This window comes from Cnephaeus nilssonii (genome assembly GCF_951640355.1).
Source record: "Cnephaeus nilssonii genome assembly, chromosome: 10".
NCBI lineage: Eukaryota > Metazoa > Chordata > Mammalia > Chiroptera > Vespertilionidae > Cnephaeus > Cnephaeus nilssonii.
The window spans coordinates 76287260-76308155 of NC_137081.1; the positions used below are offsets into that span (position 1 = coordinate 76287260).

Consider the following 20896-nt stretch of genomic DNA (forward strand, 5'->3'; position numbering starts at 1 on the left):
TTTGTATATCTATGGGGTCAGTTGTTACTTCACCTCTTTCATTTCTGATTTTGTTTATTTGGATCCTCTCTCTTTGCTTCTTGGTGAGCCTGGCTAGAGGTTCATCAATCTTGTTTATCCTTTCAAAGAATCAGCTAGAACAAACTCTCCAAAAATTCATCTGGAATAAAAAAAGACCCCGAATAGCTGCAGCAATCCTAAGAAAGAAGAACAAAGTAGGAGGGATCTCAATACCAGATATCAAGCTGTATTACAAAGCCACTGTTCTCAAAACTGCTTGGTACTGGCACAAGAACAGACATATAGATCAATGGAATAGAATAGAGAACCCAGAAATCAACCCAAGCCACCATGCTCAATTAATATTTGACAAAGGAGACAAGGATATACAATGGAGTCAAGACAGTCTCTTCAATAAATGGTGTTGGGAAAATTGGACAGATAATATGCAAAAAAATGAAACTAGACCACCAACTTACACCATACACAAAAATAAACTCAAAATGGATAAAGGACTTAAACGTAAGACGGGAAACCATAAAAATCTTAGAGGAATCCACAGGCAGCAAAATCTCAGGCATATGCCAAAGCAATATCTTCACCGATATAGCTTCTAGGGCAATGGACACTAAGGAGAAAATAAACAAATGGAACTACATCAAAATAAAAAGCTTCTGCACAGCAAAAGAAACCATCCACTAAACAAGAAGAAAGCCCACTGCATGAGAGAACTTATTTGCCAATGTTATCTCCAATAAGGGTTTACTCTCCAACATTTACAGGGAACTCATACAACTTAACAAAAGGAAGATAGACAACCCAATCAAAAAATGGGCAACAGACCTAAATAGGTACTTTTTGAAAGAGGACATAAGACCAAGAGACATATGAAAACATGCTCAAAGTCACTAATCATCCAAGAGATGCAAATCAAAACGACAATGAGGTACCATCTCACACCTGTCAGAATGGCTATCATCAACAAATCAACAAATGACAAATACTGGTGAGGATGCGGAGAAAAAGGAACCCTCGTGCACTGCTGGTGGGAATGCAGACTGGTGCAGCCACTGTGGAGAACAGTATGGAGTTTCCTCAAAAAACTAAAGATGGAACTCCCATTTGACCCAGTGATCCCACTTCGAGGAATATATCCCAGGAAACTAGAAACACCAATCAGAAAGGATATATGCACTCCTATGTTCATAGCAGCACAATTTACAATAGCTAAGATTTGGGAACAGCTTAAGTGCCCATTAGCAGATGAATGGATTAAAAAACTGGTACATCTACACAATGGAATACTACACTGTGGTAAAAAAGAAGGAATTCTTACTATTTGCAACAGCATGGATGGAACTGGAGAGCATTATGCTAAGTGAATTAAGCCAGTCAGAGAAAGATAAATATCACATCTCACTCATTTATGGAATATAATGAACAATATAAACTGATGAATAAAAACAGATCCAGAGACAGAGAAGCATCGATCAGACAGTCAAACCTCAGAGGGAAGGTAGGGGAGGGTGGGGGTAAGGGGGAGAGATGAACCAGAGGACTTGTATGCATTCATATAAGCCTAACCAATGGCCACAGATACCAGGGGGGTGAGGGCATGAACGGGAGTGGGATGGGGGGGGCAAGGAGATAAGGACACATATGTAATATCTTAATAAAGAAAAAAATGTAGCCTTTTTCTATGAAATTGTTAATTTATCTAAATAGATTAAGTTCAAGCCAAACTGATGGTATTTTCTCTTCAGCTTCGTATAGGTAATGCATATTCATTTAAAAATTTCTTTTCTTTTTTTTACAAAAATTATGATCTTTATTTATTGCTATGGAATTGAAAAATTTCTTGCAATGGTGAAATCAAGACTCCAAATTCCAAAACATGATGGCAGTTGAGACTTATAAACGTTATTCTGTGTACTATATAACAAAGTAGAAAGCACTGTGTTTATCCAGCCTGGGAGTTGTAATTGAAGATTAATCAAGGAACAAGACCCCCCAGGAATTAATAAAAAATTCAACAATAAAATCCTAAATGTGTTCATTCTGCTTTCATCTTTCTTTTTCTCTTGAGGAGAAAATGGCCAAAAATTAGGCAAAGCATTGAGGTTTTTTCCCTGAGGTTTAACCTTCAGAATAGTTATTCGCAAGTACAGCCTGAGAACCATCCACATGAGGAGCACTCTAAACATTTTTATTTTAAAAGTCCAATTTTATTGAGTCAGAATTTGGGGTGTTGGTGTCCTGAAGTCTGAATTTTTAACTCGTATTCCAATAGTTCAGAACCTAGAACATAACCAAAAGATTGGGCCACTTTTTTTTCCTTTTCCTTCTTCCCTTCAGCACCTATAATAGTGTTCTCTATGTTGTATTGGGCTCTTATTTTCAAGAAACCCCCTAGGCACTAATCCCATAATACATATGAAAAAAATGAATGGAGTCTTAATATAGTTTGTTCACCTGATTTTTATTTCATAAAACAGATTTTAAAAAATGCAAACATATAAGGAAAATCTACTTCTGACCTTGAGCATTACTAATCCACATTATTCTGTCATTATCTCTTATTTATTCACCTTCCATCTTAGGAGTGGTACTGTTTGAATGAATAATACATATTCATCTGAACATTTCACATTATAGTTAAGTATCTCATTTTTACTATGCCTTGTGACTCCTTAAAATTAAATATGAATGTAGAGGAGGAAAAGTAATTTTCCCTTTACCCTTCTGAGTTCTTGGCTGAGACTCCCTGTAATAAAAGACAGATGAATAAGAGAAAGAAACAAGTTTATTAACATGTATATTTTATGTACATGGAGTGATACCCAGGAACGATGAGTAAACTCCCTGAGTTGGCCCAAGCCACCACCTTAAATACCATCTTCAGCTACTAGTAAACAGAAGAGAAAGATCCATTAGGGGGCAGTTGCCAGGATTTACCAGGTAAACAAGAGTAAGTTTTGTTGTGCTGATTTAAGTCAGGGCCTTCTCCATTGCTAAGAGTTCTTTGTGGTTTTGAGTCATCCCTCCCTTCCAGGTACAAAGAAAGAGACACTCTTATAAAATAGAGATGTTCTTCATAAATGTAAGTTTTCCTTACAAAAGGGTAATAACTTCTACTCTGTTTTCCGAGTTCTTCCTGTATCTGCTGTTTCTCAAAGATAATCAGCTCAAAGTAATCCTTATCCTAAGGCGGCATGTTTTGGGGTGACATATTAACCTACCCTTTAGTAAACATCACTAAAGATTTTCAGTTTGGTAAGAACAGATTGCTGTCCACATTAGAGATATATCTTAAAACTCTTCTAAAACATTATAGTCTGCTCATCGTTCTGTTTTCAGTGTTTTGAAACTCAAAACAATGGGGTTGTTCTTTCTTTTACTGAGTGAAATTGTTTTTCCCCAGGAAACGTATACATTATGCCTTGTACATCTTCCCACTTATTCCCTTGAAATGAGTAATAAAATATAAAGTCTCCACATTGGTATAGATAGAAAATTCAAGCATATTAAGGAAAAGTGACTTATACTGAGTCTTGACCTAATAATCATCAGCAAAAACAGGAGACAGAATCGTGCAACCCAAGATTTCTTCATATTTTGCTTCTTTACTTACCTTCCAGTGTAGGTTTGACCAATTTTTTTAAAGCCCCCCTTTTTTTTTTCATTCTGCACATACATATGTGTGTTGAGTTTGTCTCTCTCCCTGTCTTCATTCCTGTCTCCCTGCTTTTCCTCCCTCTCCCTCCTCCAAACCCTCCACCACATATCAGAATAGTTCAGTAGACTATGACTTTATTAAAAAAGTCACAGCTGATGTCCCGATTTTGGCAGAAATGAGCTATGTTTCAGAGTCTCTTGGATATTTTTAAAAGAAGTTTCTCTCTGTGTTCTTTACTGGACCCCCCTACAAATAATATTTATTCAGAGGGAATATGTACACGTGGAAGACATAATATAAGTTCAAAGTCTGTATTTTCCTTTCCTCTCTATCCCCGCAGTCCAACCTTCCAGTGGTAACACTATTAACAGTTCCTTCCCTTCTCCCTCCTTCCCTGATTCCTTCCTCTCCTTCTCTCTTCTTTTCTCTCACTTTCTTCCTCTAAATACTCATGATACTATTCATAATCACCATACTATTTTTCTTATCAATAGACTATTGTGCAGCTAGTGATTAATAAATCTTCCCATAGCAACGTATAGATATATGTTCATTTTTAAAAGATGATTACATAATGGTATGGATGTTGTTGACCTTTAACAAGAAGTCAGCCAGATATTTCTCCAGCAAATGGGTTTATTGGGGAACAACAAAGAATTGCAATCTGGAAAAGGACCCATGGCAGTCCATGAGCATGTCTGCTAAAACAGAGGCTAGGAAACTCTTTTATCGAAGGGAAGTGGAAGCTGGGAGGGCTGCTACCAACAAAGAGTTCTTCCTGTTCTGTTTCAGCATCAATGTAGGGCCTCCTTACTTCATTGTAAATAAGGTTTCTATTTACTCATTTTTTAAAAAAATGTACCATAATTTCTCTTCTTTATCAGCTTAGTGTACTGTGCAATTATGTCCCTGAATAAATTCAAAGTCTTGGACTTGCTGGATAGTCAAATCAATATTTATTCCTAGGACAGTGTATAAGTGCCTATTTCCCCAAACGTTCTCTAGTACTATATTATCAAATCTTTCGTTTTTATTCTTATCCTATAAATGAAAAAAAATCATTTCTCATAGTTTTGATTTGTTCATCTGTAATTATGAGTAAGATTGAGCATCTTTTTATGTTTGTTGAACATATTTATTTCTTTGAGTTGCTTATTCATTTCTTTTCTACGTTTTTCTATTGGATTGTCTTTTTTTTTCTTTTTGGTAGGAGCATTTTATAAATTGAAGAAATTAGCCTTTGTCATTTGTGTTATAATTTTTTTTGTTTCTATTCGTTTTATTATCTTTGTGATATATAAATTTAAATTTTTCATTTGATTCTATTTGTATTTTTTAAATATATTTTATTGATTTTTTACAGAAAGGAAGGGAGAGGGATAGAGAGTTAGAAACATCAATGAGAGAGAAACATCAATCAGCTGCCTCCTACACACCCCCTACTGGGGATGTGCGGGCAACCAAGGTACATACATGCCCTTGACCGGAATCGAACCTGGGACCCTTCAGTCCGCAGGCCGATGCTCTATCCACTGAGCCAAACCGGTTAGGGCTATTTGTATTTTTTTTGCTTTCTGGATTTGATGTAATGAATATAAATATCTACTCTGAGTTTTTATTTTTATGCATCTTTTTTTTCTATCACTTTTATGTATTCCTTTTTAATATGTAAATTTTTGTTTTATCTGTAAATGGTCTTATAGTGAGGCAAAGACCCAGCTTTATTACTTTTGAAATGGTTACTGTAGGGGAGGAAAAAATTTTCCTTGATCTTTTTAGAGTCCCTGTCTGGGTCTGAAAATTAAATGACAAAGGTATCTTACCAGGAGAAAGGCCCACAAATCTTATTGTTTCACAAGAGAATGAAGACTCAAAGAAGTGACCAGATCAGGAAGTTTCTATGCCTTTAAACAAAGAATTGACAAGACAAAGGGGTTTGGGTTAGGGGTAGTAAGTGGTGGAGAAGTAACTAGGAACATAAGCCTAGTTACAACAAGGTTTATTTACAAATTTCTTTGGTGCTGATAAGTCTGTCTCTGGTAAAAGGAGAATTTATTTCCTGCTTTTAGGCAGAAAAGGGTGAGCTTTTTCTGCATTTACGGTTTCTTAAGTGCCTTCACCTCAAAATAATTTTTATGTCCAACAGGAATATTTGGGGATAACATATTCTGTTTTCCATCGTGAGCCAATTTTTCTAATAGCATTAATTGAATAAACTATTTTTCCACATTGACTTAAAATGCCACCTTTATCATATACTCAATTCCCATATGCATTTGGCCTGTTCTGTATTCTCTTTTGTTTTATTGCTCTGTTTTCATTATTCCTTTGAAGTATCAAACTTTTTTTCATCATAACCTGGAACTAGTCATTTACCTAAATTCTATAGGTGGTATTAGGTATTACTACCAATAGTAGTAATCATTTTTCTGTTGATTCTTTTGATTTTTAAGTATTTGGTCACATTATCTGTAGCTAATACACTTATTGCCTATTTATTCTAATATTTCTATCTCACATTTCTTTATCCTGTTTCTGATGCTAATAGGAATTGTATTCTTCTCCATTAATGGGATATATATATATATATATATATATTTATTTTATTTTATTTTATTTTTCCTCATGTGAGGAGATTATCCCTTTAGTAATAAAGGGGTTTTATCAAGAATGAAAATTGAATATTTTTAGTTGCCTTTTTGACATTTAAAGATCATATGATACTTTCCTTTTTGATCTATTAACATTATGAATTATAGTATCAGACTTTCTTTTGTTGAACACTCTTCATTCCTGGACTTGAACTTCTCATGATCAAGTTATTCTTTTAATGGTCTCCTGAATTCTATATTCTAATAGTCTACTTAAAATGTTTGCACCAATACTCACATGTGAAATTGATCTTTTATTATCTTTTGTATTGCCTTTCATGTTTTATTTTTATTTTTTATTGATTTCAGAGAGGAAGAGAGAGGGAGAGAGAGATATAAACATCAATGCTGAAAGAGAATCATTGATCGGCTGCCTCCTGCGCCCCCACAATGGGGATCGAGCCCACAACCCAGGCATGTGCCCCTTACCGGAATCAAACCTGGAACCCTTCAGTCTGCAGGCCGACGCTCTATCCACCGAGCCAAACCGTCTAGGGCTGCCTTTCATGTTTTAGCATCAGTGTAATGTTGACTTTTAAAAATAATTTTCAAATAATTTAGAAGGTTTTCTTCTTTCAGCACTACCTGAAATGGTTTAGTGTCATTTTCTCTTGGCCACTGCCTTTGAAGTAGGACAGCCTTTTTGTCCTTCCCAGCACAACTGATACTAGGTTGTGCTGTAGACCTGTAACTTTCTTTTTCCAGCTTTTTATTGGAAAGTTATTTCATCCTTATAGAAGAATTGCAAAAATATGAATAGTACAAAAAACATCCATTTTTTGGTACCCTTACTCAGATATATCTGTTGAAGATTTTATCCCATTTGTAAAGATGTGACTTTTAATAAAACTTTCCCAGAGACTTGGGAAGAATAAAACTATAATATTAAAAGTGTAACATTTAACTGCTAATATGAGAAATGGCTGTTGTTTAAGTACATTAGCTCAGGTCCAGCCTCTCTGTCCATTTCAGAGCCTTTTCACGGCTTTACTTTTGCTTGCCCCTACATGGGCATCAGTAAGCTGTGCTTGGAGCACAGTCCTACTTAAGTTTGGCTAACATCCTCAACTCTGTACCCTGTCCTTAGAGATACCTTGTCTCATCCTGCTGCCCTCTACGGCCAGCCTCCTTTCAAACCTCACCTTATCCAGTGTTTTCTCTTCAGGAGAAAGCTTGCTTATGCCCATGAAGAAGAGCCAGACCATCAGGGAAGTGTGGAAGCATATTTCCCAAAGTGTGGGATGTAGTCATTTAAAAAAATTTATTAAATTTATTGGTGTGACATTGGTTAATAATATTATATAGGTTTCAGGTGTACAATTCCTGAAATCATCTGATATTGTATTGTGTGTTCACCACCCAAAGTTAAGTCTCCTTCCATCACCATTTATTCCCCTTTATCCTCTTCCACTTCCCCAGACCATACTGTTGTTTATGTCTATGAGGCTTTTTTATTTTTTTGCTTAATCCCTTCATCTTTTTCATTCAGCCCCCCAGTGCCCTTCTGCTCTGATAGCTGTCAGTCTGTTTCAATTTTGTTAGTTTATTTTGTTCATTAGATTCCAAATGTAAGTGAAATCATATGGTACTTGTCTTTCCCTGACTGGCTTATTTCACTTAGCATAATACTCGCCAGGTCCATCCATGCTGTCACAAAGAATAAGAGTTCCTTCTTTTTTACAGCTGAGTAGTATTCCATTGTGTAAATGTATCACAGCTTTTTTTAAAAAAATATATTTTTATTGATTTTTTACAGAGAGGCAGAGAGAGGGATAGAGAGTTAGAAACATCAATGGAAGAGAAACATCGATCAGCCGCCTCCTGCACACCTCCTACTGGGGATGTGCCCGCAACCAAGGTACATGCCCTTGACCGGAATCAAACCTGGGACTTTTCAGTCCGCAGGCCGACGCTCTATCCACTGAGCCAAACCGGTTAGGGCTGTATCACAGCTTTTTTATCCACTCATCTATTGATGGACACTTGGGCTGCTTCAAAATCTTAGCTATTTTAAACAACGCTACAATGAAAATAGGAGCATATGTGTTTCGGAGGTTTGGGATATATTTCCAGAAGTAGAATCACTAGGTCATAAGGCAGTTCCATTTTTAATTTTTTGAGGTAACTCCATACTGTTTTCCATAGTGGCTGCACCAATCTGCATTCCCACCAACAGTGCATGAGGATTCCCTTTTCTCCATCTCCTTGCCAACACTTGTTGTTTGTTGATTTATTGATGATAGCCATTCTGACAGGTGTGAGGTGATGTCTCATTGTGGTTTTAATTTGCTTTCTCTGATGATTAGTGACATTGAGCATCTTTTCATGTGCTATTGGCCATCTCTGTGTCCTCTTGGGGAAGTGTCAATTTAGGCCCTTTCCCTATTTTTTAATTGGATTGTTTGCTTTTTTTTTTTTTTTTTTTTTTTTGGTGTTGAGTTTTATAAATTCTTTATAAATTTTGGTTATTAACCATTTGTCAGACGTATCACCAGCGAACATGTTCTCCCATTCAGTGGGTAGTCTTTTATTTTGTTATGATTTCCTTTGTTGTTCAATGACATTTTAATTTGATGTACTTCCATTTGTTTATTTTTTCTTTTGTTTCCCTAGTCCGAGGAGAGAGATGAAAAAATATTGCTATGAGAAATGTCTGAGATTTTACTGGCTATGTTTTCTTCTAGGATTTTTATGATTGCGAGTTCAACATTTGTCTTTAATCCAATTTTAGTTTATTCTTGTGTATGGTGCATGTATCTGTCTAATTTCCCCAGCACCATTTATTGAATAGACTATCTTTAGCCCATTGTTTGTTCTTTACTCCTTTGTCAAATGTTAGTTGACCATAAAGGCATGGATTTATTTCTGGGCTGTCTGTTCTGTTCCGTTGATCTATATGTCTGTTTTTATGCCAGTACCAGGCTATTTTGATCACTACGGTCTTGTAGTGTAGTTTGATATCAGGTAGCATGATTCTTCCAACTTTGTTGTTTTTTCTCAAAATTGCTGAGGCTCTTCAGGGTCTTTTATTGTTCCATACAAATTTTTAGAACATTTGTTCAAATTCTGTGAAATACACTATTGGTATCTTGATAAGAATAGCATTGAAATCTATAGATTGCTTGGGTGATATGGACATTTTAATGGTTAATTCTTCCTATTCATGAACACAGTATATGTTTCCACTTATTTGTATCTTTCTCAGTTTCTTTCTTTATTATCTTATAATTTTCTGAGTACAAGTCTTTTACCTCCTTGGTTAAGTTTATTCCTAGATATCTTTTTGTTGTTGTTGTTATTGCAATTGTAAATTGGATTGTTTTCTTGGTGTATAAAAATGCCATCAATTTCTAAATATTAATTTTGTATTCTAATTTACTGAATTCTCAGTTCTAGATGTTTTTTTGGTGGAGTCTTTAGGGTTCTCTATATACAGTATTATGCTATCTGGCAATAATGACAGCTTTACTTCTTCCTTTCTTAATTTAGATGCCTTTTATTTCTTCTTGTCTGATTGCTATCACCACACTGTTCTCTGTGTCTATATATTATATTTATAACCATTTTTCTGAACACTGTATCTGATAAGTTGCTTGGCTCCATTTCATTTTGCTATTTTTCTGGAGATTTCTCCTGTTCTTTCATTTGGGGCATGATTCTTTGTGTCATTTTGACTGCCTTTTTGTGTTTTGTTGTTGTTGTTGTTTTGTTTCATTTTTTCTTGTATTAGGTAGATCTGCTATAGTCAGGAGGAGACTAGCAGAGTTTATCATGCTTAAACAGACCAAGATTTGGCCACGTGAAAGGAGGGCTCTGCACTGTCAGGTGTCAGGCAAAAAATTTAGTTCTTCATTAAGATTTTAAAACTGTATACCTAAAACGGTCTTCCAAAGGAGCCTCCTCTAGAACCAAGAGGCAATCCCACCTCTCTGTCCTAAGAGTTACATGCTGCTATAGCTTTAAAAAAATTATTTCTTAAATCTTTATTGTTGAAAGTATTACATATTTCCCCTCCCCCTTGACCTCTTCTAGCTCACCCCCCACCCCAAGCCTTCACCACCCTATTGTCTGTGTCCATGGGTTATGCATATATGCATACAAGTTCTTTGGTTGATCTCTTCCCACCCACCCACCCACCCTCCCGCACCTTCCCTCTGAGATTCCAGAGTCTGTTCCATGATTCTGTCTCTGGATCTATTTTGTTCATCAGTTTATTTTGTTCATTAGATTCCACATATAAATGAGATCATGTGATACTTGTCTTTAATCAGCAGGCATCTTCTGTATATAATTGGTATATAAAAGCAATCACAATATAAAAAATTAAAACTGAAATTATGTATGTCATTTAAGATCATTGTTATTTAATTGCCCTTAATAATTTTATAGAATAAGTCATTAAGAAAACCTAAAATTATTCTCATAAGTGAAAGTGATTTATTATTTTGAAAACATTGATAAAATGTACCCCCTGAAGTTAATGTATTCTATTTAATTCTTCTCAGGTAATTATCTAGACAGTTGTACTACTGTAGAGTCAAGGCTTTGGTTCTTAATAGGTGATTTAGCCTTAATTGTGATGAAACACTGGATGGTTCCACTTTAACAAATTCTAGTGCAGTTAGAGCCAAGAGCTTTGAACTACCTATTGAGTGTAGTTATTTCTTTATACCCAAATTATTTGACATGTGTTATTGCTTTTATAATTGGATATTATGCTATTTAAAATTCGTTGCAAAATACTGAAATCTAAGTACATGTTTTAAAAGTTTGTTTCTAAGGAAAAAATAATTCCAGACATATTTTCCTATTTACAAATTGTATATGGAACTCAGCTATCCTATGCTATGCGTAATTTCTTTCCTTAATGGGAGCATGAGATTACACTCATATACTTTTACTTTCTGATTTGGAATCATGTTTTGTTTGAGTTTGTCCCATCAAACTTTATCTTTTACTGGGTGATGCCTTCAAAAGGAGCAGTCATCAACAAATACATAAGAAAGTAACGGACTGCTTTACTTTGTGTTGTTAAGTATCTTACTAATTTCCATAAAATACTGTTAGTCATTTATCTACATGATCTTTTAAGTGAAGAGATGCTGAATAGAAGGTTGGGGGTTACCTGGAATGATAATAGATAAATTAGAATCTCATTTGTTAGGTGAATTCCCTAACCAGAATAGGGTATTATCTTCAGGTACGCAGATTCAGAAAATCCTTCTCTTTTTTATTGTTGTTAGTCCTCAATCCAGTACACTTTTCCATTGATTTTTAGAGAGAGTGGAAGGGAGGGGAAGAGACAGAGAGAGAGAGAGAGAGAGAAACATGGATATGAGAGAGACACATCCATTGGTTGCCTCCCTCATTGGCCCCCACCAGGGCTGGGGTTCGAGCCTGCAACCAAGGTACATGCCCTTGACTGGAATCGAACTTGGGACCCTTCAGTCTGCGGTCCAACACTCTATCCACTGAGCCAAACCGGCTAGGGCCAGAAAAATCATTATTTTCAGTGATTCCAAGTTGGTCAGATTCTGAGGTTTTTTTTCACTCAAGCTAACAAAGCTCAAGGAAAACTTCTCATATAAATCACAATGCCTGCTTGTTAACATATATTGAGGAATGGCGTTTCCTTTGCTGTGGTCATCTTAGAAGAGGTAGGTGGACTCTTCCGCCAAAATTTGGTTCACATGTCAGGAATGATGATGCCACACAGATGACCATAGGATATGGAAAAGTTTATTACTCAGATAATAAAGCTTTCTGGGGAGAGTAGGATCGTAAGCAGATGAAAGCGGCTAGAAGAACAAGAAATGTAGACTAACTTGGATTTTTATTGGATTTACCAGGTGGGTCTAGGGTGAGGGTTCTCCTTATGTGGGCTAGGCTTGTGTGCTTGAATTTCCCTCAGGTGACAAAGGAAGTAGCACCCATGTTTTATATGTGTGTGTGTGTGTGTGTGTGTGTCTACACATATATATACATGTATATGTATATATATGTATATATATATGTGTATATATATATATATGTATATATACACATATATATATATATATATATATATATATATATATATATATATATTGCTTTTAGAGAGCAAGGGAGAGGGAGAGAGAGATAGAAACATCAATGATGAGAGAGAATCATTGATTGGATGCCCCTGCACACCGCCCACTGGGGATCGAGCCCGCAACCCAGGCATATGCCCTCGACTGGAATTGAACCTGCGGCCCTTCAGTCTGCAGGCTGACACTCTATCCACTGAGCCAACCCAGCTAGGGCAGCACCCATGTTTTCTTATCACCTTCCCAAAATTTGGGGTAGAGTGGTAAAGGGGACTGATGATGTTTAAAAGCTGTCAGCATTCAAACATTAAAAATGGAGTCAGACTCTTTACTATACGCTTTTCTTTGCTTCCATTGTCTATTCTTGTATTCAACACATTATCTCCTTAAATTAACCCTTCCATTGGTTAAACTCAAGACTTCTTGGCTTGGGAACTATTTTTTCTTTTTAAGATGTCTCCTGATTTTGTAATTGATACTTAATATTTTAAGTTTAATAGTGTAGTTCTTAAAAGGCAATCATAATTTTTATGTTATTAGGAAAGTGTGTGATAAGATAATTTTCCAAAACTAATAAAGTAGTACATTCATAGCTTGCAGAATTGGCTTTCCCTTCTTCCTCAGCTGCCTAGATGCATCACTGATTGTTCAGTTCTTTCTTTTTAAAAAAATATATTTTATTGATTTTTTACAGAGAGGAAGGGAGAGAGATAGATAGTTAGAAACATTGATGAGAGAGACACATTGATCAGCTGCCTCCTGCACACCTCCCACTGGGGATGTGTGCCCGCAACCAAGGTACGTGCCCTTGACCGGAATAGAACCCGGGACCCTTCAGTCCGCAGGCCGACGCTCTATCCACTGAGCCAAACCGGTTTTGGCAGTTCTTTCTATTCTTAACGCCATAAGCTGCAGAGTTGAAATAGGCTGCTTATACCTGGTTCTATCAGAGACAGCTGCTCTGTCTAGCTCCCAAACTATGTATATTGTGCCATTGGGACATGAGGAGAAAAATATCAGAAAGGAAAAAAACTTGTAAAAGACCCAAAATCCTGCACATTTATTATCCTCAAGTCCTCAGCCATCTCTTAAACTGCAATGCACAGGATGAGGCCTTTATACACATTCATCTAGTAACTAATTTTTAAGTGGTACCGCTTAGAGATGGGGCAGTGTGCTATAAGAGTGAAACCATCAAGTGGGAGGACACCAGACACCTGGGCCCCAGACATCATGCTAGTTTTGCAACCAGTTAAGTGTTAAGATGAACAGATAATTTAACTACCCTGTGCTTACTTCCCCTGTAAAATTACAGGATTTAGAGCTTATTTTAGCTTTGAAATAACATGATTTTGTAGAGGAGAAATTATAAATGGTAACATAAATCTTTATAAAATTAAGTTATATGAAACCAGTATACTAATATTTTTAAGTAGGGGTCATTTTGTCTCTAAGTTCAATCACAAATGGTTTGAAAACAGTATAATTTTTCTAATGGCTTTTAAGTGTCATCATAATCGTGAACATTTAATTAACTGTAATATAATTGAATTTACATTTGAAAATTATTTTGATAATAATACTCTTAAATAAAATAGTTTATATTTTCTTTCAAAATATTTTAGCCTTCATATTTGTTTATCTGCCTATCTATTTATTTATTTTCAATTTAGATGGGTCTAGGAAAGACAATCCAGGCAATTGCCATCGCTTACTTCTATAAGGAGGAATGGCCTCTTTTAATAGTGGTCCCTTCATCTCTGAGGTACCCTTGGACAGAAGAAATAGAGAAATGGATCCCAGAGCTAGATCCAGAAGAAATCAGTGTTATCCAGAATAAAACTGATGTTGGGTAAGAACAACTTTCTAATATTTATGGGGGAAAAGTGCCAAAATTGGTATATATTAATTAAGTCTGTATATTAAGTAGATTTATGCCGGGCTGAAAATGCTGTTGTCACTATGAAAAAAAAAAAAAGTGATTTCTGTGTTGGTACTGGCTGTTTAGGAGCCCTTCCTTTTCTATTAGAGCAGTGGTTATCAACCTTCCTAATGCCGCGACCCTTTCATATAGTTTCTCATGTTGTGGTGACCCCCAACCAGAAAATTATTTTCGTTGCTCCTTTGTAACTGTAATTTTGCTACTGTTAATGAGAGCTTGTTTGGAGGTTCTAGCAGGGGAGCACAGCTACTTGTATACCCTTGACCGAAGACCGGTCCTCTCCTCTGGGGGAAGGTCGTCCTCTTCGACCGAGCGCGCAGCTTCGGGAGGGACGCACACGGATGGGTGAGGGAGGAGGGGGACACCCGCCTAGCCAGCCAGATCAGCCGAATCAACCCTGGCGATCAATGGGGCGACAGATGTCGCAGCCAGATCGCCCTCACATCCTGTTAATGAATCGTAATGTAAATATCTGTGTTTTCCGATGGTCTTAGGCTCTACAGCAGCAGTTCTCAACCTGTGGGTCACCTAAGACCATCGGAAAACACAGATATTTACATTACGACTCATAACAGTAGCAAAATTACAGTTATGAAGTAGCAACGAAAGTAATTTTATGGTTGGGGGTCACCACAACATGGGGAACTGTATTAAAGGGTCACGGCATTAGAAAGGTTGAGAACCACTCTTAATTAGAGGGTAGAGAACTGCAGAAGATTGACTCTCTCCTGTATCATCACTGGTGATACATAGAAAGTGCAAAGTGACATGTTTTATTTTCAATGCATTTATTTGTCTAATTATTTAATTTTACAAATTCCTTAGTATCATAGCACTGTACATACAAAAATGAATGAGACACATCCCCTGCCCTCACCTATCTTATTTATAAATATAAAAGCCTAAGCGACCATCCCACCGATAGCTATGATGCACATGACCACCAAGGGGCAGACACTCAACGCAGGAGCTGCCCCGCTTCAGTGACTTGGCAGCTGCAGTTCTTGGGTGACACACCTGGAACCAGAGAGGAGGGAGCCCGATTCCTGGGTGCATCACCCGAGAACCACCCTCTCGCAATCGAGGACCCGTCCGGGGATGTCGGAGAGCCGGTTTCAGCCTGATCCCCGCAGGCCAGGCTGAGGCACCCCACCGGTGCACGAATCCATGCACTGGGACTCTAGTGATATAATAAGGGGGATAAATATGTAAATGAATAATTTCATTATAGTATAATAAAGAATATTATAGACGTATGAATTATAGAGATAGTTCAAAAGATCAGGGATCACTTTAGTCCAATGTTTCTCCACATGAGGTGGTACCCCATCTTTTCCCTATACTTCGTCGACCTAGGGCCGGGGGCATTTTCATTGTCATTGTGACAGGGAATCTACTGGCCTTTAATGGGAGGGTCCAGGAATGTGAGATGCCCTTCAGCGTGCTGGACAGCCCTGAGTACTAAGTATTGTCCTGCTCAAAATCTCAGGAGCACCTGGCTTAAGAAACTGCTATCTTGTTTGTGGAAAGGCTTCCTGGAATAGCTGACTAATATTTAAGTATCCACTTTCTTCATGATCACAGGTGCATGAAAGCAAATGTTCTCACAAAGTTATCTTCTTATCCTAGTAAAATATGGCATGCTGGATGTCAACTCTTTCAAAGAGCATTAAACAAAATAAAGTTAGATTTGATTAACCAAATTTTAAATTTTGGATTGGGGTTTATTATATTTAAAGACTATAAAGCCTTAAGAGAAATTGGGTTTCAGTTGTGGTACCATCTGCTCTTATTTTTCCTTGTGTTTCTTCCCAAGAGTTGTATTGTTTATGATAAATTGGTTACTGAAATAGTATTTTTAAAGTACATGGATTTCTTTTCTAGGAGAATATCGACCAGCAAAGTGACGGTTCTGGGTTATGGTCTCTTAACGACAGATGCAGAGACTTTGATAGATGCACTGAACACTCAGAACTTCAGCGTAGTGATAGTGGATGAATCACACTACATGAAGTCCAGAAACGCAACTCGCAGCAAGGTTTTATTGCCAATAGTACAGAAAGCCAAACGAGCCATTCTTCTGACGGGAACTCCCGCTTTGGGAAGGCCTGAAGAGGTATTAAAATCCTTATACTTGGGCTTAACAAACAAACTAAAACAACCCAGAAAACAGAATCAGTCACCTGTGAAATGTTAAATTAGATGCCTCAGATGCCAAAAGAGCACTTTGGGAATTTTTAGACTGCTCTTAATGATTAAATATATCTTTTACTGTGACTTTTATCTAGTTACATGTGATCCTTAGCCATGCTTGTGAGTATCTGCTATAAAGCACACACACAGTTTTTACCTTTATTATAAGGTTTTCATGTTTAGTACAAATTTGTAAATGACACTTGTGTTATTCTGGTTGTTCTGTGGCCTTAATCTTCATTTTATCCAGTCTATTTTACATTATAAGCTTCTTAGGACTGGAGTTGAATCAACTTTGTATCTTTTATAAAGATATATCTTTATATATTTTATACAGTATTGCATAACCTCTTTCTATTTCTTTTTCACTTTAAGATCCATGTTTGGGAAGGTAGAGAATTTAGGTGTAGACCAAATAGAGTATCTGATTAGAATGGAGGAATCGGGCATTTGTGTGATGGCCGATTTAGCTTTCACTATTGTGAGAGGCAGTTGGGGTATGGAGTGATTAAAGCAGGGGTCCTCAAACTTTTTAAACAGGGGGCCAGTTCACTGTCCCTCAGACTGTTGGAGGGCCGGGCTATAGTTTAAAAAAAAACAACTATGAACAAATTCCTATGCACACTGCTAAGTCGGCTGCTAAGCAGGACAGGCAGCGGCGGCAAAAACACCCGGCGGGCCAGATAAATGTCCTCGGTGGGCCGCATGTGGCCCGCGGGCCGTAGTTTGAGGACCCCTGGATTAAAGGGTTGGGAGGAAGAAATAATGGGTGGAACTCTTATGAGTCTAAGGATCATTGTAACCCAGGGAAGCCCTGTCTATTAAAGCATTTATCTTAAACCCACATATTTCAATTTTTAAAATATACCCTACAAATCCATCCAAAAGAAATACAAATAGATGGATGAATAGATAATTGATAAATGTAGATGTAGTACATATACCTTCACCTACATATACTAATATATTTTATATATACACACATACACATGCAGACCTACATTGTCATTAATTTTTGTAATTACATAAAAGCTAGAAACAGCCTATATATCCATTAATAGGAGACTATATATCCATTAATAGGTGGCATGGCTCAGTGGCAGGAGGTCACGGTTCCATTCCTGGTCAGGGCACTTGCCTGGGTTGTGGGCTCCATCCCAGTGAAGGGCATGCAGGAGGCAGCCAATCAATGATTCTCACTCATCATTGATGTTTCTATCTCCCTCTCCCTCTCCCTTCCTCTCTAAAATCAATTAAAAATATATTTTTTAAAATAAACGTTTTACAGTACATCTACACAATGGGTTGCTATGTAACTTTAAACAGTGCTTTATTATTATAATACATTGCTCAGAATTTTAAAAACTAAGTAAAAAAACCCAGTATATATGTGCATTAATGTCTAAGACATGTTTTGGGGGGGACAAATTCTAGTTGTGTATGTATAATATGATCCTATTCATATGAATTAAAGAGAATATGTACATACACTTATGTAGACATAGAAAATGCATAGATGTATGTTTAACAAAAGGATGGCAGTTATCCCTGAAGAACAGGATGGCAGGAATGGGGGGGTGGGGGGGTGGGGAAGGAGGGACCTTAAGGAAGGAGAGGAAATTTCCTTTTTTACTTTTTATTAACTGGATTTGTCATTGTAATAATAATTGACTAATAATATTTCAACATATTGAGAACACTTGCATTGTTACAGCTATTTATGCAGATTGAAGCTCTCTTTCCACAAAAATTTGGAACATGGACTGAATATGCCAAAAGATACTGTAACGCACATGTCAGGTAAGACAAACTATTTTCTATAACTTTAATCCTCACATATTTACTGTGCACATGCAGCTTGATTAGTCATTCCTTGTTCCAGTGTTTTTCAAACTTGTGGAATAATTTCTTCAAGTAAAATCTTATGTATGTGATGACCTATGTATGAAATTAAAAAAAGGAGTAGATAATGGCAATTTTTCTTTATTTTTAACCTTCCACTTACTTTATTTTTGGAATGATATTTTTGTATTGACTAGCTGAGCATGCACATTATGGGAAAGTGACAGACAGCCATTTCCCTTTCCGGGTAACCAGTGTTGGCAGTTTCTTGTGTATTCTTCTGGAGGTACTCTATGCATGAAAAAGCACACATGATTATATATACATATACACAATAGTAGTTCATTTTATGTCTACATATATAGTAGTATAATCTACACACTGTTCTGCAGTTTGCTATCTTCATCTAATGTATTGGAGATTCTTCCAATCAGCTACTACTGAAAGAGCTTTGGCATTCTTTTTAAATAGTGCTTGTGTTCCACATAAATAATAAATAGTTTTAAGATACAATGCCAAATAGGCATAATACCAGATATTGTTGGCAAGCCCTTACTCACAATTCCTGCAGACTATAAATGTCAAAGTTTGCCTACATAAGCAAAAACTAACTGGATTAGGACTTGTCATACAACAACAGAAGTGTATGCCTGTTCCTTTCTTGGTTATTAATACCAAAGTTGTTTCAAAGAAAAGATTATCTTTATGAAGTGCTTTATGATTGGGAGATTGTGGGCTATTTCCTGTTTACTAGAGAGAGCCATTTCAAGATTATTATTGTGCTTCTCAAATGGCATTTTCTTCCAGATTCCATTTCAAAAGTTTTATGTTATTCCTTTACTTCTTTACTTTGAAAGCACTATGACTTCATAGACTCTGATTCAAATCAAGTCACTTCCTGGCATTCTAAGTTAGTCTGTGAAATGTTAATTTCCCCCCATAATGTTTTGATTCTATGAAGGTGTCATTTTCACACTATAATTTTGCAGAAAGCAAATTATGGTTAGTTATTCAGTTCTAGACTCATTTCATATTTGAAATGTCACGACTGCATTCAAAATAAAGTTAAGTGAAGCTTGGGCAAAAATATAACTTTGCCGTTATAAAGTTTATTAAAAAAAATAAGTGATAACAAACAAATATGCTAATGTGAATGTGGTTTGGAGAAGTCTAGGTATAGGTAACCACCTTTGATTTGAGAGGCACAGAGAGAGTATTACTCAAGCAGAACATCCCATATCCAAAGATCCCTTACATCATTCACTCTACTAGGTTATATTTAGAGGAAGCTATAAATACAAATATGACTTGGAAAAGGCAGCACATTCAGTTGTCAGCCATTAGCACTTAGATCACCCAGCCCCCTCTGTCATTTTGCAGACATCTGCTGAGCTTAATGGCTTGCCCTGGATCTGACTTCCTCTTACTTTTTCCCTGAGAAAGTAAGAAAGTCTTAGGGAATGGTAACTTCAATCAATGTCCCTTTACATAGAAAAGAGCTCACATAGCTAATCCAGCCAAGCACTCTGTTATCAGCAGTCACCTTCAAGAGCCACACTGTGGGAGGACATACTTGCCCTCCCTGATGACATGCTTGAAGGTTAAGAATATCCCAGAATATCTTTATAGCCATTTATCAAATTTTCCTAAACTTTCTTTATCACTGTTATTTTGTGCTAGATTCACCTCAAAGGAGAAATAGTTGTTTAAATTTTTATGAGAGGGAAAATTCTGGGTAGTAATACATATTAAATATATTTATAGCCTTTCCCCAAAAGTGTTAATTAATAGGTCATTGTCAGCTTCAAGAAATGTCTCTTATGAAATTGCACAGTTCTTTGTCCTCAGCACTGTCACATTTAATTCTCATCCATGGCTAAATAGAGGTCAGGTCTATTCTTTTGCAAATGGTTCAAATCTGGAAGAAATAGTTAATATCCTATATGGCAGAGACAAGTTTGAAAAATAATTAGATAAAAATTAATAGCATAAATTCTGCACTTATGCTTAAAAAGTCTGTTTTGTGTGGAAGGGATTTGAGAAATTCCCACCTATTATTAGTAGTTCAGTTTAAAAAGATTTATGGTTTTGAATAACCCTACACTAAATGGAAGTCAACTGTCTGTCATAACTGATAAAAATAAAGTAATATTAAGACACATTAATTAAAGGAACAGAGTAAGGCCTGGCTCTACTCCACTCATTGATTAGAGTTCATCTGGATTATAGTTTAATTTTAAATTAATCCATTCATCCAAAAAATATTTATAGGTTATCTGTTACATACGATGCCATATGCTGGACATCAAATATGCATTCAGTAACAAGATTCAATGGTCCTAACCTTCACTGAGTTTTTAATTCAGCTAAGTAGGAAATTATAGTTGTGATAAGTCATAAAAGGGAAGTGAAGGATGCTCTGGCAGAGTTTAGCATAGAGAACTGATCAAGTACAAAGGACAGAAGGAAGCATCTTGCCAGTGATAGATCCATGTTTGCATTCCAGGAAGATACCTTGAGGAAC

The 20896-nt window shown here is 36.5% G+C and overlaps 1 protein-coding gene across 2 annotated transcripts in view; it reads left to right on the forward strand.

Annotated features, from left to right (window-relative positions):
- ZRANB3 (zinc finger RANBP2-type containing 3) overlaps nt 1-20896 on the forward strand; it is a 199526-nt gene that overhangs the window by 85144 nt on the left and 93486 nt on the right. The window contains exons 4-6 of one of the 2 annotated variants that reach the window (XM_079781908.1): nt 14069-14247; nt 16222-16453; nt 18245-18330. In XM_079781908.1, the coding sequence (XP_079638034.1) occupies nt 14069-14247; nt 16222-16453; nt 18245-18330 (497 nt within the window). The remainder of the gene's footprint in view (nt 1-14068; nt 14248-16221; nt 16454-18244; nt 18331-20896) is intronic. The other variant, XM_079781909.1, reaches the window with a different exon arrangement.